Here is a 16,745-nt window from a genome sequence, read left to right on the forward strand (position 1 = left end):
TACACAGAATTCAGTAAGGATGACAAAAACTTAAAATCACAGAATATCCTGAATTGGAAGGTACCCACAAGGATCATCAAGTCCAGCTCCTGGTCTGCACAAGACAGTCCCAAGAATCACATCATGTGCCTGAGAACACTGTCCAAACACTCCTTGAACTTTGGCAGGCTTCCCTGGGGAGCCTGTTCCAGTGCTTAAACACCTTCCGGGTGAAGAACCTTTTCCTAATAGCCAAACTAAACTTCCCCTGACTTCAGGCCTTTTCCTCAAGTCAACTTGAATAGCTAAAACTACACACAAGAAAAAAGCTTTCAGATTGCTTCCTTTTTGAGTTGCAGTTGACAAGATGATTAACTGAAACTTAAACATTTCTCTAGACTTTTTCACCATCCGCAGATGAGGTACCTCATCTGATTTAAAAAGAGCATTTTTTTCAATTTCTTTTTGCTGTTTTCTTTTATGATAATTCGCATGTACCTTAGGGTTTAGTTCCTCCTTCATTCCCACAGTCTTGTAGAGAAGTATTTCACATAAAACACCTCCAAAGCAAGCACATCATCTCCTAAGGCAATTGATGAGAGGCACTCACCAATTTGGAGCAGTTTCTGGCATCGTTTATTTAAATCACAGAATCGCTTAGGCTGGAACAGACCTCTAAGATCATCGAGTCCGACAGTTAACCTGCCAAGCCCACCGGCAGCCATGCCCCTGGACGTGCTGCACTCAGCCTTACCAGCAAAATACGGTCAGGCTGCAAGGGCCCAAGTGGGCACTTCCGCACCCGAGGCAGCGATGGATGCGCTAAGGCACACACCTGCCTCCCTTTCCTGCCTGCGCCCACTCTCGCGGCGTCTGACCACCGCCCAGAGTGGGAAACGCCGCGGCCTCCCCGCGTCCCACCGAGCCGCCGGGAGCTGTGGGCGGGCACTCAGGGGAGGACCGGGGAGGGTCCCTCGCCCCGCACAACCCCTCTCAACCCAAGGAGATGTGCCTCTCTGAGGGGGCCGCTGTGGACTCCGGGCTCCCCGGCTCCTCCAGCCGCAGGGCCTTGCAGCCGCTCCGGCTGTGACTTACCACAGACAGCGAGCGGGGGCAGCCCTCCGACCGACCGACCGACCGACCGACCACCCTCTCTCCCTCTCTCCCTCCCTTCCTCCCTCCCTCCCTCCATCACGCCCGCTTCCTCCGCCGCCACCTCCACGCTGTGGACGGCAGCCCCAGGTGCGTGGCCACGCTGCCCTCAGCGCATAGCCGGGTGGAGAGCGTCTCACGCCCTGTCCCGGGAAGCCTCCCGTGCTCTCCACCGCCCCAGCCACCGCCCACAGCACCTGGCGAGGTGGGGAGGACGGGCCAGCCCCGCGCCCGTTCCCGCCCGCGGGGGGCGGTGCCGCCGCCTGGGACCCGCCGGGCCCGCCCTCCGTCCCTGCCCGCGGCCCCTCGGCGGGGCGGTGCTGGGCCGCCCTTCGCGTCAGCGGCCCCTGCGCGTCGGGGCGGGGAGGGCACGGGAGTCTCGGCGCTGCTGCGGCGGGAGAGGCACCGGTGGGGCCGGCGGCGGCTCCTCACGGGAACAAAGCGGGGGCGGCGCGGCCACACGGTGAGAGCCGGGTGAGGGACGGGGAGGGGGTGTCTCTCGGGCTCCCCGGGGATCCCCCGCACCCTCGAGGGGCGGCTCGGCGCGGCGGAGGGGCCATGGGCCCGACCCCTCCCTCCGCTCCGCGCCTCGGGGCGGGGTGACAGCGCCGTGTCCCCCGCCCGCCGCCCGCCCCCGCCGCCCGGGGTGCCGTCCCCGCAAGCCCCGTGTCTCCGGGAGGACCCCTTCGCGCCGCCCGCCGCGGGGTCCGCCCGCCTCAGGTTCGCTGTGACCGAGGGGAGCGGGGTAAAGCCATAAATCGGGGAGGCGGCCCAGGCGCGGAGCCCGAGAGCAGGTAGGTGCGGGACGAGCGCCGGGGGAGCCGCTCCCGGAGCCGGGGGAACAGGCGGCTGCGGGAGCTGGGGGAGGCGCTCAACTTCGCTCGGTGCTGGACACTGCCGAGCTCAACAAGCCTTCTTCTGCCTGTGGAGCAGCCTGGTGTGAATGATTTTTTGGGGGGGTCAGGGGTTTTTTTTAGTGGTGGGGTTTGGGTTTTTTTCCCCCTCCCTTTTCCCAACCCCTCGCTGCATACTGGAGCTGGCTTGGAGGCTCGTCCCTGCCTCTGGCTGCATACGCAGCACTCGTGTTGTCCTAACGATATGGCAGTAGCACTTCCTGCTGTAAATCACTTCGCTATAGTTTTTGAAGCGCTTCTTAAAGGCGGCACTGTAATGAACCCTCTTGTCAAAGCGTATGGTAAGCTTAGAACCCTGTGAGCTGGAGGCTGTTTTCAAGGCTCGTCTGTGAATACTTTTCACAGAAATGGTAGAAATGCAGTTCACTATGGGCTTCGTGTTGACATAAATGTAATTCCCCTTTCTATGCCCTGTTGGTGTACACTCTCTGATTTTGGACTCTGTTGTAGTTACCTTTGCCATCTTCTTGTTGTGAAAAAAAGCTAATTTCAAGTAAATGTTCAGAGAAACTTATATATTAAGCAAGAATTATGAAAAGTAAGCTTTATTATACTGCTGTACTGGGGATAGCTCTTTGTTCTGGAATTATTTGAGAAAATAAATTCACATAAGAGTGAAATTTGTGGGGACTTGAGTTTAAAAACCTTAGCTACTAGCATTTGTTAAAATACTTAAAATAGATACATTAATGTAGATGTCTATTGTTGCTATTTTAGTGTTTCTTTAATTTATTGAAATATCTACTGGGTCTAGAGATCTCTTATTTTGCTGTTTGTATGAACATCTTCATATAAAATGGTATTGCTGAGTCTTTTCCTAGCTTATTAATGCCTTTTTCCCCTCAAAAAATTTTAGAGCATGGTCAGAAGAGGAATGGATGTAACATGATATCCTTGCAGTGTCCAAAACACACAAATTCTGCAAAGATTTGTTTTTTCATTAAGTAATACAAAGAAAAATGGATGAATCAGCTTTGCTGGATCTGTTGGAGTGTCCTGTTTGCTTAGAACGCCTTGATGCTTCTGCAAAGGTCTTGCCTTGCCAACACACATTTTGTAAACGGTGTCTGCTGGGCATTGTGAGCTCTCGAAATGAGCTTCGATGTCCAGAGTGCAGGACTTTAGTGGACTGCAGTGTTGACGAACTCCCCAGTAATATTTTGCTCGTTAGACTACTGGATGGCATCAAACAGAGGCCTCGAAAACCTGGAGCTGGAGGTGGGACTACCAGCACAAATGCTTTAAGGGTCCCTATCAACACTGTAGCTAACTGTGGATCAAAGGACCTGCAGAGCTCTCAAGCTGGACAGCAGCAAAGGGTGCAAGCACGGAGCCCTCCTGTAAGGGTAAGTACCATGTGGTGACAGTATTTTGTTGCATTCCTATCTTGTTCTCACCATTTCAAAATGGTTGATGGCCTCTGCTTCAGGATAAGGGCAGTCAGGTAGTTAATACAGCCAAATAACATATTTTTGAGAATTGTTGTAGATTTCAAGCAAAACACATCAGTGCTCCTATCACTATTGGTTTACTGTTGTGTAAATACAGTAATAATACTTTCTTATTAAAACTTAGTTTTTGAGGTAAGAAGAAAAGCATTTCAGGCTCTTATCTGTCCTGTTAAAGACAGTCAAATAGAGCAAGGTAACTTATGTGGAAAGCTTAAGTAATTGTTAAGGATAAACATCTTCTGAAGAACATGTGAAATTGTTCTTAGTTTGTCAACTGCAAGAGTAGAGTTTTCATTTTGGCTCATGCACTTTCTGTAATGATTCTTATTATCAGTAAATTTCCTTTGAGTTAGGCATAACAAATGTTAAACATAAAGTTATGTTGTTGAAATCGATAAAGGTTTTGCCATTGGATTCTAAGTAGATGTGTTTGAATTCCTGCGATCTGGTAAGTTATTTACATTGTCAGTCCTTACCTCTTCTTTAATTACTTTTTTCTCAAGGTATTTTTTCTAAGCGATTGAGAAAATCTATGTACCATGATGGGAAGACCTTGCCTTCTTTCTATACTCCAGTATGAAAGTCATGCAATCTGTAGACTCTGTCATACCTTATAATCAAGACTTAGTAGCCTCATTTATGATTATTCATTCTAGAGCCTGTGTCAGGAAATGCAATTTAATGAGATGACAGACCTTGTTCTGTTTTATCTAATGACAAAGCAGGACAGCTTCTCTGAAAGGTTTTGCTGCCCAGTTTGTGATGCATGCATATTCAGAGTTCCTGTGTTTGAAGCGGAGTTTTTGAATGGTTTAGGTGGTTTCCATCTTGTGGAGTTTTTTTGATTTTTATGAAATATTTTGAGGAGTTCCAAGGAGAGGGCTGGAACGTGTATTTGACAGGACTAGTCTTTATTTTAAAGTGTAGCTGAATTATTTAGTTTACTTACCCAGGGAAGGAAGCCTTACATTGATTTTCCTGTGTTGTACTTACATGATCAGAATAGCTCTGAAAGATTTTAGCTACACCTCTTAAGTTTGCATGAGGATTTAAAATACTGGTTTTTTTTCCATTAGATGATATTGTTTTCTCTGCTCACTAGAGATCTCATTAGGTTCTTTACTTTAGAATATAGAAATTATAATTATCAACCCACTTCCTGTTAATGAGTTTTGTTCTGTATATATTAATTGGTGAGGAGAGAAGGTGGTCTGTTGTTTTTGAGTTTTTGGTGGTTTTTCTTCCAGGAGGTAGAAACCTTAAAAAGTACTGCAAAGAAGCATCAGCAGTATCAAAACCAGTCTAGTCTTCTCCAGAACTTTAAGGTGTTTATCATGATACCTTGCATTTGGAAAAGCTCTTCAACTTAAAACAAAGCTAAATACCTATAGGACTTGTCTATATATATATATATTCGTATTGACCTTTGTACATAACTGTGTATTTTCAGAGACTACTTCTCCTCCAGAAAGGCTTCCAGTTCATCAATGTACATTAAGGACTGCACTTCTGGGTTTCTCAAAGCCTTATTAGAAAAAATTACTTGAATATGGAATATTCCCTCTTTTTTAATGTTCTATAATATCCTGTTGTGCAACATTTGCATTTCCAGATGTTGCGCAAAGTAGAAAGTGATAACATATGGAAGGTTGCTTCAGTTTATTAGTTATGCTGTACCGTGTGCCATTAAAATTGTGACCATGTGCATTCCTTATGTGATTAACTGATAGTGTATATTAGTTTTCAGTGTTTTACAGTAAGGCTTCTTACATCTTTGTTTGTGGGGTTTCACAGGCATTCTTGTGCTGCCTTTCTTTTGGGAGACAGGGAAAGATGATGATCTCATCTTTTGTCCACTTCATCCAGAGCCTTTTTTACTAGGAAGGCAGTACTTTTAAGAACACAAAGAGACTTTGACAGATAAGAAGGTGGAGATATGAGCTACTTTTCCTTTTTCTATATGAAAGGTGTTTAAAAAAAAAAAAGTCCAGAAAGCAAAATAGAAATTTAGTGGACGGTGTTGAAGTGAATGCCCTATTTGCTTTGCTAACTCTTACACAAAGATGCTTGCAAATACAGTTCCTCTCTGGGAATTGAAGAGGAAAATCTGTTTCTAGATAACTGGCAGAGTCAGATTTCTTAAACTAATTTTGCTGAAGGGGAACTAGTAAATGAAAGTTTCTGTTGTGTTAAATGAAGTGAACGTGGATGAAGACTGTCAAGTCATAAACATTCTGCTTATACCCTGAAGTTATACTAAGCTCATAAATGCCCTTTCAGAGAATGCCATAATTTTCAGAAGTTAATATAGCATGTACTGCAGCATGATTTCCTGAACTGTATCAATGACTGTGGAGTGGCCAGCCCTGTTACTGCACAGTATATTGCATTCTCTGTATGTACGTGGTGACACATGGCAATAAACAAACTAATGGTTCCTTGAGTCTTAAAACTAATGACGCTGAGTGGGTGGTGGGGTTTAACAAATCTTGTGCCTTGTATCTCCCCCACCATAGTAACTGTGTTTCTTTCTGTAATCTTTACAAACTTTCACTGCTGTAACAATTTATCCCTGCAAGTTCTTTACCTGTTTCATTTCCCTACTGTTTTAATATGTAAGCCTTCTGTGCCTTTCCTTGGTACTGATTGGACAAAGGCAACATCCTCCTGTACCTGATGGAGAACTTGTGTTTGCTGACTGCCCAGCACTTCTGTTCTGAGCAGTCAGCTTGCCTGGGAGAACAAATAAAATAGTTATGCTCATACTGCAGCATCCTCTCTGGTATGGGTGCTAATTTAATGCTTTTCTCCTTTTTTTTGAAGAGAAAACTTTCAGCTAAGTTGTCAGCTTGGAAAAGCTGTAAGAAGCATGGCCTGCTGTCAAATATGCTTGGGACTGGTCATAAGGAGCAAGTTATTGAGGGCTGTTGAGAGGCTGCATTACCACATGAGCCTTGTTTCCTTCAAAAGAGTATATGAAAATGTTAGGGTCCTTACTTTCAAGTTTATGTTCATGTTATTCATTTTGTCATTTTCACAAAGTATGTCAAACAAGAATTATCTTAAGTTACTTATGGCAGTTTTACAAGGGTATGCTTATTGTAGGAGTCTTAAACGTAGCTGTGTGTATAAGTTGCTAGATGTTGGAGAGCTGTTCTAATTGCTTTACTAGGTATATTTAAGATAATATGCATTTAAATTTTCCTTGAATTTGTGTTTGCCTAAGACATACAATTCTCCATCTAGTTTGTTTATAGTCCAAATTTCTGAAATTAGGGCTGTCTTTTCAGCAGAACCTAGAGCAGAGTTTGTCTAGATAGTCTGAAATCTCATCCCTGTTGAAAATATTTTGTAATAAGGTTTTTAGCTGTTTTCTGGACCAAACATAGGCAGGAAGAGCTAAGAGAAGGATTCAAATGATCTCTGCTAACAAAAGTGTGAATAGCACAAAAGTTGGGCATTCCTAATAGGGTTGATGCCTGTGCTGAATAAGTATTGATGGTGTAATTTGAGTATAGTATACTGTATGTCAGCGGAAAATCTTATCAAGAAATGTTACAATGCAATGTTAAAGTCCTAAAGCTTTTCCTTTTTTTGTTGTTTTTATTCTGGAAAGCTGATAGAAGCCTCTGGTGATACCACTTTTGGTGAAGTCTTCTTGAAATGAGAGGGTAAAGGAACGTTACCTTCAGAAAGAAAAACCCACAAGCAGGAGGTTGTTCTCTGACTGTTTGCTAATGCTTAGCAGTGGTGCAGTGTTGTGTAAACCCACACATCCATTCTCATGCTTGCGTGCAGGAAAGCAGCAGTACAATTTTAAATTCGCACATCCATACTGCTGCAGGAGTGGTCATTTGTGATCCAGTAGGCTTGTCTGGGAACTGCTGAAGCAGTTTTAATGCTAGAAAGGAAAATAAATGGAGCCAGATTTTCCTCCCCCAACCATTGTGTTTGACCTCAGCACACACCTTGGGGTAGTAGGGACAATGGGCCACCTTCTAGTCTGCAAGGACTTATGCAGGGCAGGCTTCTCTGTCAGGCTCAATAGATGATACCAGCACTAACCACTCTGGAGAAGAGAGCTCAGGGTAGCAACTTGCACAGTTTGACTATTTCGCAGGTTGCAGAAAACTGATAGGAGCCAAAACTACTCCTGCTGTTATAGGGCTACTGAGATCCTGGCAGAACTTAAATATCAAAGAAAGCTTCTTAGACTAGAAAATAAAAATGGTACTGAAAATGTGCATTCATAGATCAATAATTTTATTAAGTAATTGTAAATAAATACTGGGGTTGCCAAGCATAGCAGCAGGTGTAGATTGGAACAGATGTTTAAATCATCTCTGAAGAAGAGTTAGTGGAGTAAAACAGCACAAAAAATGGATCAGTCAATATCTGCTGGTCAGGTACTTTTAGAGGAGTGCATCATCATAGTAGATCAGATTGTAAAGTATACCATTTTAAGGGAAAAAGTAGTTGTAGAAATATGCAAGAAACAGTAGCTAATGCAGTTAGTTTCATGATTGTTATTTGTGATGGTAGGCTGGAGAATCATCACTTGATGATACCTGATTTTGAGCTGACCTCAGCTGCCCATAGGGATATTCCATACCATATGGCATCACACTCAGCCAGGGGAAGAAGGAAGTGGGGGAAGTTCCCAAGTAATATTTGAGAATCTGGAGATAGACCCCTATTCATATTCTGGAGTCATCATTAGAAAATCTTTTGTGAAGTCATTGTAAATCGTGTATGCATACTTTTGTTTCATCTCATTCTTGCAGAAATACCTACTGCTTTTATGTTTACAATTGATTGTACAATTTTAATTACTTCTGTGTAACGCTGCTGTATCCTATGTTAAACTAGAAAAAATCTAATGGAGATTATAAATATAAAAGGAAAAGTAGACTGACTCTCATGGTGTTAATGTTTCCTTTCAGAGATAAGTAATTAGGTAGAGAGGGAGGATAAGTAAAAGGAAGATTGTCTCTGTATCCAGACATTGGGTTACGATTGAGAGCTTCCGGGCTCAGTTCCTGGCTTTGCCACAGACATCCTTTATGACCTTGTACAGAGTCACTCAAAGCTCTTTGTGCCTCTGTTTCCCATCTGCAGATATGACTGATAGTACTTTCTTTGTTTGACTCACTATTTAAACTGTATACTCTCCAGGGCAGAGATTGACTTTTTAAATTTTGAATGTATCCACAGGATGTTTTACAATGGCTCTACAGTCTCAGCTGAGGTCAGTAGATCCTGCTGTTGACTCCAAATGGTTGACGTCCACATTACTGGGGAACTGTTCATATCCATTTCCTATCCCAAAGATGGTGCAATGCCCAGTGTCATGTTGTTAAAAGGATTTAATTTTGTTTGGATGTTTAATAGGAAATCACATTAATACCTCAGTGAGGAAAAGTCGGACACTTAAAACATCCTTGTACTATCCCACTCTTCAGCTAGGGAAATCTACATCTGACTGGCACACTGGTGTGTAGATTTGAGTATGTTTTGAAAAGAGTAAGAAGTAAGAATATCTAATGTGAATTGTGTTGGTAGTACAGAAATATTTTATTCCTTACTTTGAACCTCGATAGCTGTTTTGAACCTGTCAACTAACATTAATCTGCTTGATAAAATAGCTGCCAAACAGGTGCAGCTGTTTAGAAAACTATTTATTTAGAAAACAATTAGGTTTTGAAGTAAACTGATTTATAAACTAAAAAACAAGTCCATATTATTTAATTGTAATACTGAAATCCCTTTTAATTTTGATTATGATACTGTTTTTGTGTGTGTGCTTGTGTGTTAGTGGAAGATACTATTGTATACTTACTTTGTTTTCAGGTCGAAGAGGGGGCTGCCTTTATTTCCCTTCATTTTCCAGTTTAATGTCCCTCCATTTCTGTAGATTCATTTAAAACCACCTGTGTGAAATAAAATGGTGTCTTTTTTCACCCACTTTAATCTGCCCAGTGAATTACAGGTTATTGCTTTACTCAAAAACCTTTGATCATTCAGAAAATTTAAACTTCTGCATAAAAAGGAAGTCTCAAGCCCTCACTTTTAATGGGCTTGTGAAGGGGAGCAGGTTTTTTTAGAGAGAATAAAAATCCTTGAATTTTTCTCTCATTACCACAGAAATCATATACCAGTAAAATTGCTTTACATACATGATCCAGGGTCTGGTTAGAAAAGTCAGTCGGCGGTGCTGGTGTTGTGTTTCTGTGTGCACAGTGTCTGGCTTTCTGCAGTGGGTACCTCTTGTTTGGTGGCTTAATAGGCATCATGTATAGTATGAAGAGCTGAAGGGGCTGATTGGGATGGGGTCAGCTAGAAATCCTTCATCTCCTGTTTCCTTTACCTGAGTGACATGGGTTTTACATGGTACTTCAGTGTTTAGTGCATGCATAGAAAACAGAAAGCCTGAAACTGCAGCTGTGATAATAAAACTGGAAACTTGTTATGTTCAGTTGTTTATCTTTCTTTTGGTGGACTTCCCCTTGCAGTGCATTTGACCTTCTCCTTATGCTATGCCTAACACCTTTCTTGGTCTTTTCTTTGACTCCATTGTTGTCCTTTATTTAAACGTTCTCTTGCTAGTAGTGTACTACTTCCAACAAAAAGAAAACATATATTTTTCTTCCCTCTTGTGTCCAATTTGTCCTTGACTGTGTCAAACATAAGGAACATAAAATAAACAATAAGAAAGAAAATTTTCTATTGAAGTATCTGGACTACAGACAATCTTGAAGTAATTGTAACTAAAATCTGCCAAATGAATGAAAATCATAAAGTATAGGTTAATGTTACTGTATTGCTTAGTCTCCTGGGGTTTGAAAGTTTCTTTTTTTCTTTCTTCTCCTTTAAATCAATGCCTATATACACATCTTAGTGTGGGCAAGAATGTGTCTCAGTAATTAAAGCTGAAATATCATCTGGTCAGCCCTGTTCATGCATACACCTCATTACTGCTTTCATGAAGGAAAAGTGTGCATCTGTTAAACATCATTTCCTGTTTTAGTAGACAAAAAAGCTCATCTTGGAAAATTAGCAGTGAATTCTTGAGTCAATTGAACTAGATCAAATTCTTTGCTATTCTTTTCATATCACCAAATCAGAGTCTTTTTAGAGAGCAGGTTTTTTTGGACTGAGAATAGCTGTTTTGAGGTGAACTGGATTAATTTTAGGAAGCAAGTGGATCTGAGGTGGGAGAGTTGCACATCCAAGTGCTCTTTTCTGCATTTCTTGTCTTTATTTGGTTTAAAGGGGGAGATGGCAGTACTGTCCTCTGACTATCAGACTGAACAGTGGGGCTCATCCTAGTCAGAGCCTTGCTGCACTGAGTGTGAATAACATCTTACTCATTTCCCATGGATATTGCTGGGGCTGCCGTGCAGTTTGGGTATGAAACCCCAAGCTGATCAGCACAGAGGCAATTGCTTAAGTCTGTTTTCTCACCTGCATCCTCTAAAAGGTCAAGAAATCATTGGAACTCAGACAGATGCTCTGGAGATAAGGACATTCACTCCAAAGAGAGAAACTGAGTCCAGTATTGTGAATTCTTTTGAGGTGTGATGCTTATATGCATATCTTTAAAATGTCTCCTGGAAACTTACAGGTTTGGATTCTTCAGTTGAAGGGAAACTGAAACACAGAAATCAATGTTTCATTTACAGACACTGTTGCCAAAGCGTCTCAGAATATGAGCCTACTGGGTACGTGAACGTCAACTGTTGTGAATATGAGCAATCCACCATGGAATTAATTTATCCCTCTACCCTTAGAAGCTTTGGACTATGACACTCATTTTACACTTGTGGCACTCAAGTGTGTGATTTATTGTCCAAAGTTAAATTTTTGTAGCATAAGAGTATAAACATTTCAGAATTTTAAATAATTTCTTGTTTAGATATTTGTTCCTAACTTATTTGATTCTTGATTAATCCCCTCTACCCCCCCCAAGCACTTAAATTCTCAAGTATTAAAAAACTAGGACCTGCAAGAATGTGTCTGATCTCCTAAAAACAAGGACAAGATTTTCTTGTGCGCTCTCTCTCACACAGTAATTGCTTGAAATATTGCTGATATGCTTGGACTTCCAGATCTAATGTTTTAAATATGGTGAAAAATCATGTTTGGTTTTTTTTTGTTTCTTTGTTTTTTATTGAACTAAAAGCTCTGGTCTGGTGTGCTTTCTGTCTTCCTTGATTTTTTCAGAGTGAAATACAGATTGCCAGTTTTTATTTTCTGTAAATGTGCAAAGTATAATTTTATAGTTTCTAGCTGGGAAGTATGCTATTAATCATAAATCTGTTTTGATCAAAGATAAGCATTTCAGTGTTGCTTAAATATTAATACAGATATCGTTCTCCTCCTCTCTGAAGTGAAGGACTGCTGCCAATGCTGCACATAAGTTAAGCCAGGCAACAAGAGTGTGTCATGTTGGACTTCATAACACCTGCAGCACTCCTCAGTCTTTTGTGTTCCTTTGTTAATAAAGCTGATTTATTTCATGGCATTAGTGTTGCAGAAAAATGAGGTAACTCTGCTCTTCTTTTTTTTTGTAAGGGAAAGATGTGCATATTACTTCTCGTGACTTTCTCTTCTCAGCATCTAAGCTTTCAAAATATACATGTGCATTGAAAGCTTTTTAAAGAACCGAACCACTGTTATATCTTGTGTGAACCACAGTTCTACAAGACAAGCCTTTGAAAAGCTGTGGTTACAGACGAAAGTACTCATTCCTGCAGACTTTCAAGCTGCTGAACTCAAGAAAAGGAATGTAGTCTTACTTGCACAGAGGTGGTAGAAGATCAATACTGAATAATTTGAAACAAGTCTCTTCAATTGTTCTTTATTAGTATGTCTATCTTAGCTCATTATGTTATAGTCTGTGTTTTATTAAATAAAAAGAATTGGGGAAGAATGAAGCACTTCTGACATCAAAAAGTGTTAAGATGAAAAATAGTCAAAGATAATCAGATGACGATCTGAGTTGGCATATATAGGGCATAGCTGTTCTAAAAGCTTATTTTAAACAAATCCAGTAAAGATGAATTCATTGTACTGTGGTAATGTGCCCCTGAGTAGCGGTGAAGCTTTTATTATGAAGCTGAGAGCTTGCTAAAAGAAAATCAATGTCTCATGGACCTTCACTTGTTCATGTGTGCCAGTGCCCTACCATCTGACATGGTCTTTTTCATGAGCTAGATAAAGATCTGAGAGGAGACTCTTAAATCTTATCCACACTAGCAGACTTAAGCCATTTTCAAAACCTGTTTAATTTAACACAGTTTTAAATCCACAGCCTTATTAAGTTAACAAGCCTTCAGCCTTGCCACCAGGTTCTGTAATCCTCTTAGGTCTTGGGTCTAAGCAGGGCAGGGATAGTCAATAAGCAGATGAATAGATAATCTTTCAGAAGACAGATCCTAAAGTTGAGAATTGCTGATCTGAGTTTTCATTGAGTATAAGATACACTACCACAGTACTTACTATGTGAGGAAGAAGTTGAAATGACTATCGCTTTGTTTCAGGGGAAGAAGAATGAATAAAGGATTTTTAAAAAATGCATTAATTTCTGGTTTGCAGCCCAATAAAATTAGGTTAAATTTTAAATATAGAATGAGGTAGATAAAAATAACCATTTGTTTCCTTGCCATTATGCATATGCATATTAAAATCTTCTTGTGGTTGTTTCACAAGCTATTTTTGAAAATCTTTCAGGCAATCAGTAGTCTGTGGACCAGAATTTAAAGAACGTTAATGCAGATCATGTGGCACCACTGCAGTCTGCATATTGCTTCTGTTCGATTTTGGCTCTTCTAATACTCTTGAGCTTAAGCTGTTTCTATTTGCTGAACAGAGCTCCTGAGGTAGTGGAGCTGGAGGAAGGAAAACCAACCAGTTTGTAGTGGCAGAATTCAACCTGACATGAGGATTCCTGCCAGACGTATTCACACAGCACCAGAGTAGGAGCAGAGGAAGGGGATCATGGAATCACTACTGTCGGAAAAGACCTCCAAGATCAAGTCCAACCTTTGACTGAATACCGCCATGTGCACTAAACCATATCAGGAAGTGCCACATCCACTCGTGTTTTAAACACTGCTAGGGATGGTGATTACACCACCTCCCTAGGGAGCTTGTTCTGATGTAGGATGCAAACCAGGTCCAGGAAATGGCAAGGGTGACTTTATGTTTGGAGACAGTGGCAAAAGAGCTGAGCACACAACTAGTCTGAGGCATGAAAGCTATCACTTATCTCACTGAAAGGGTGGGAGAAGGCCTCTGGGAGGACATGACTGAAAAGCAGAGAAATTTCAGTGCTGATAAGTGATAAAGACCCAAAAGGTCAAAGTAATAAGGGAGCAAAAAGGATAGTGGTGTGGAAAGAAAACAAAATATGATAGTAGATTTGTAACATAGCAATAGACCAATTAGATAAAATATTATGGAGGAAATGGGATCAAGCAAATGACTCTTGGCTCACTCTTGAATTAGAGACTTGGTGAGGAGGATGTGCTGCAGGAACAAGGTGAAGAGGTAGCTTGATGTTTGAGAACGGTTTTGGAGAGTATCAAAATAAAAAAGTTGATATGAAGAAGTTGACTAGACAAGAGGTGAGAACAAAATCTGTGTTCGCTCACATGCCTTCTACCTTCATTCAGTACTGTGTATTTTATTTTTCATTGTTTATTTTGAAATATTATGTCATGTATTATGTGATGTTTAGAATAGTTCCGTTCCAGAATGGTCAAAGAACTTCCATTCAGGATTGTGAGGGTTATTTCTGGCATGTCTCTCAAGCACTTTGAGATTCCTTATAGGATTCTAGAAATGTCGGTTTTATTACTAATTTTATTACTAATAACGTATTCTCATTGTTCTTATGGAACCGAGAGAGCTACAAATTTTAATCTTTCATTCAGTGAACTTAAAAAGAATATAGGAAATGGTGGGTTAGCATCCTAGGAATTGCTTGGAAATTGAACAAGATTCTCAAAGAAGGAAGAAAAAATAAACATAGTCTATGACTATTCGTATTTAATGGCATTTTCTTTCATCTTGCTTCCATGTTTCCTCAGTCTTTTGTCTATTCCTTCAGTTAGTAATAGCTGAAAATAAGGATTTAAACATCCTACCAGCATTACAGACTATAGTCTCAATCTATTCTTTTGAATTCAGTCACGACAGACAAGAAGAATGAATTTCATGGTACATGTTCTCCAAGCAAAATAACAGAATATTTTCAGTATTTCAGTCCCTTGGAGTAGCTCACCTTTCCTTAGTACTGTTAAAAGGAGAACTATCTTTTCAGAACTATGTTTTCAAAATACATTATTTTTTGTTCACTGAGAAGGATTTGTGTTTATTTTCACTTTCACTAATGAGGAAAATGGGTTCCTAAAGTAGTTTACAACTTCAATAACTGTTTATCTTCTCGTACTGAAACCTCTGAATGCAAAAAGAAACATAAGGGTCAAGGAAAGCTTATTTCTAACTGGGTTTATGCTCTTTACTCAGGAAATCATATTTTTTCATATATTCAGTTCAGAATTTTGTTGCTTGTAATAGGGAACTGATGTCATTTATGCTTCCCTATTTGTTTTTTTATCACCCTACCATTAAATGAAAGAGGTCAAAATTTATTTTAAATACCATAGAAGAGAAACTGGTTATTCTATGCACTCTGTACAAAGCTTGTGTGGTTTTATTTACTTAAATATAATAAAATATTAAATGCTATGTCTTATGCATTTGGATAAGGAATATTCATAATTGCATATATTGTGATTGATAGGGAGATTTTTAAATTTTTTTTTTTTATACTCTTGTTTCAAATTTTCTGAGTTTGCACTAAAGGAATCAAAAGAAAAAGGGGGTAGGAGTTAAACCAGCACAACTGTCAGGAAGTGTTTGTGCCTTTTTTTTCCTGCAGCAATCACAGAATTTTACATAAAAACTCAAGTGCCATTTCAAAAATATTCTCTGAATAACATTTTATGTAACACTGCATCCTAATTCCTTTTAGAGCTTTTGAAATGTCTGCAGTTAGGCTCTACCACACAATTCCTTATTTTTTGATGTTGATGGGAGTTAAGTGAGTTAATGAGATAGATACGTTGATGAAGTTTGTGCCCATGTTTCTTGTGTCTGGTAGGCTGTGGTTGTCTAGGTGGGTGTATATTTTTTTTGTCTGGGGTGTACTGCTCAGCTCTCAAGTAAAGAGATTATATTAGAAATGGTTAAAAAAGTAATGAAATTATTTTAGAGCAAATTTTGTACTTGCAGTCATGGAAGGATATGGATTTATAATATTCAGAGGTACAGTCCTCGGAAGAAATCTCTGTGTGTGTGAAATTTTTCATCTTCTTACAAGGGGATTTCAGTGCTGCTTCACTTAGATATAGTCAGATTGAAGCCCAGTTGCACATAGCCAGATTGAAGTTCAGAATCAAGCAGAAACACTAACTTGGCCATTGAATTAGACGTGTCTTACAGCTCAAAAAATCTTATAGCCCAGTATGCAGTAACCACAGCGTAATCTCACCTATAGTAAATGGAAAACAAAGTATTGCAAATCATGTGTTTCAAGCAAACCTTAAAGTAGTTGCTTTCAGGAACTATTAAGTTTTGTTTGCATAACAAACATACCTTATGATGTTGAAGAAATCCTCTTTGTTCTTAAACAGATAACTTCACCCTCTGCCACAATCTTGTTTAGGAAATCTTCTAACTGCTATTTGCAATGTACAGTTAGGACCACACATCTTCCTAGAAGCAGCATCTAATTCTTGAAAAGTCAAATACTTCTGGTTCTTAAAGCTAGAACATTAGTAAGAATTTGTAAGATTTCATATAGACCAAAATCAAGTTATGCACTGCTTTTCTAGGTTTGAATGCATGAATATGTTTAAAAACTGATTCGTATTCTTTCCATGTTTCATTTTTGGGAAAGAGGTAGAGCCAATGAAACTTTTGGGAGAGTGTGGATTTTTGACTTAGGGAAAAACCATTGCTTTTACAAAGGAAGATCAAACTTGACACCGAACAGAATTCAAATGTCAGGGCTTTGTCAGCACCACAGAGCTCTGGTTTTGGGTGTGGATTCCAATTACTGAAGTTTAGGCTGAACATACCATTAAATGCCAAACTGTGCTTTGTTTTTGGAAAAGGTAGTTGATTTTTATTAGGATAAATGAATTTGAATGTCTTAGTAGTGGTAGTCAGTGGATGAAAT

At 40.2% G+C, this 16,745-nt stretch overlaps 1 protein-coding gene across 3 annotated transcripts in view; it reads left to right on the plus strand.

Annotated features, from left to right (window-relative positions):
- Positions 1–1,307: 1,307 nt before the first annotated feature.
- Positions 1,308–16,745, plus strand: part of SH3RF1 (SH3 domain containing ring finger 1) — an 85,746-nt gene continuing 70,308 nt past the window's right edge. Inside the window, exons 1-2 of one of the 3 annotated variants that reach the window (XM_027676749.1) lie at positions 1,308–1,336; positions 2,902–3,391. In XM_027676749.1, the coding sequence (XP_027532550.1) occupies positions 3,005–3,391 (387 nt within the window). In that variant the 5' untranslated portion in view covers positions 1,308–1,336; positions 2,902–3,004. Of the gene's footprint in view, positions 1,337–1,500; positions 1,595–1,827; positions 1,926–2,901; positions 3,392–16,745 lie in introns of those variants that run through there. The other 2 variants (XM_027676747.1, XM_027676748.1) reach the window with 2 other exon arrangements.

This window comes from Neopelma chrysocephalum, unplaced genomic scaffold (genome assembly GCF_003984885.1).
Source record: "Neopelma chrysocephalum unplaced genomic scaffold, ASM398488v2 Primary Assembly neopelma1_42, whole genome shotgun sequence".
Taxonomy (NCBI): domain Eukaryota; kingdom Metazoa; phylum Chordata; class Aves; order Passeriformes; family Pipridae; genus Neopelma; species Neopelma chrysocephalum.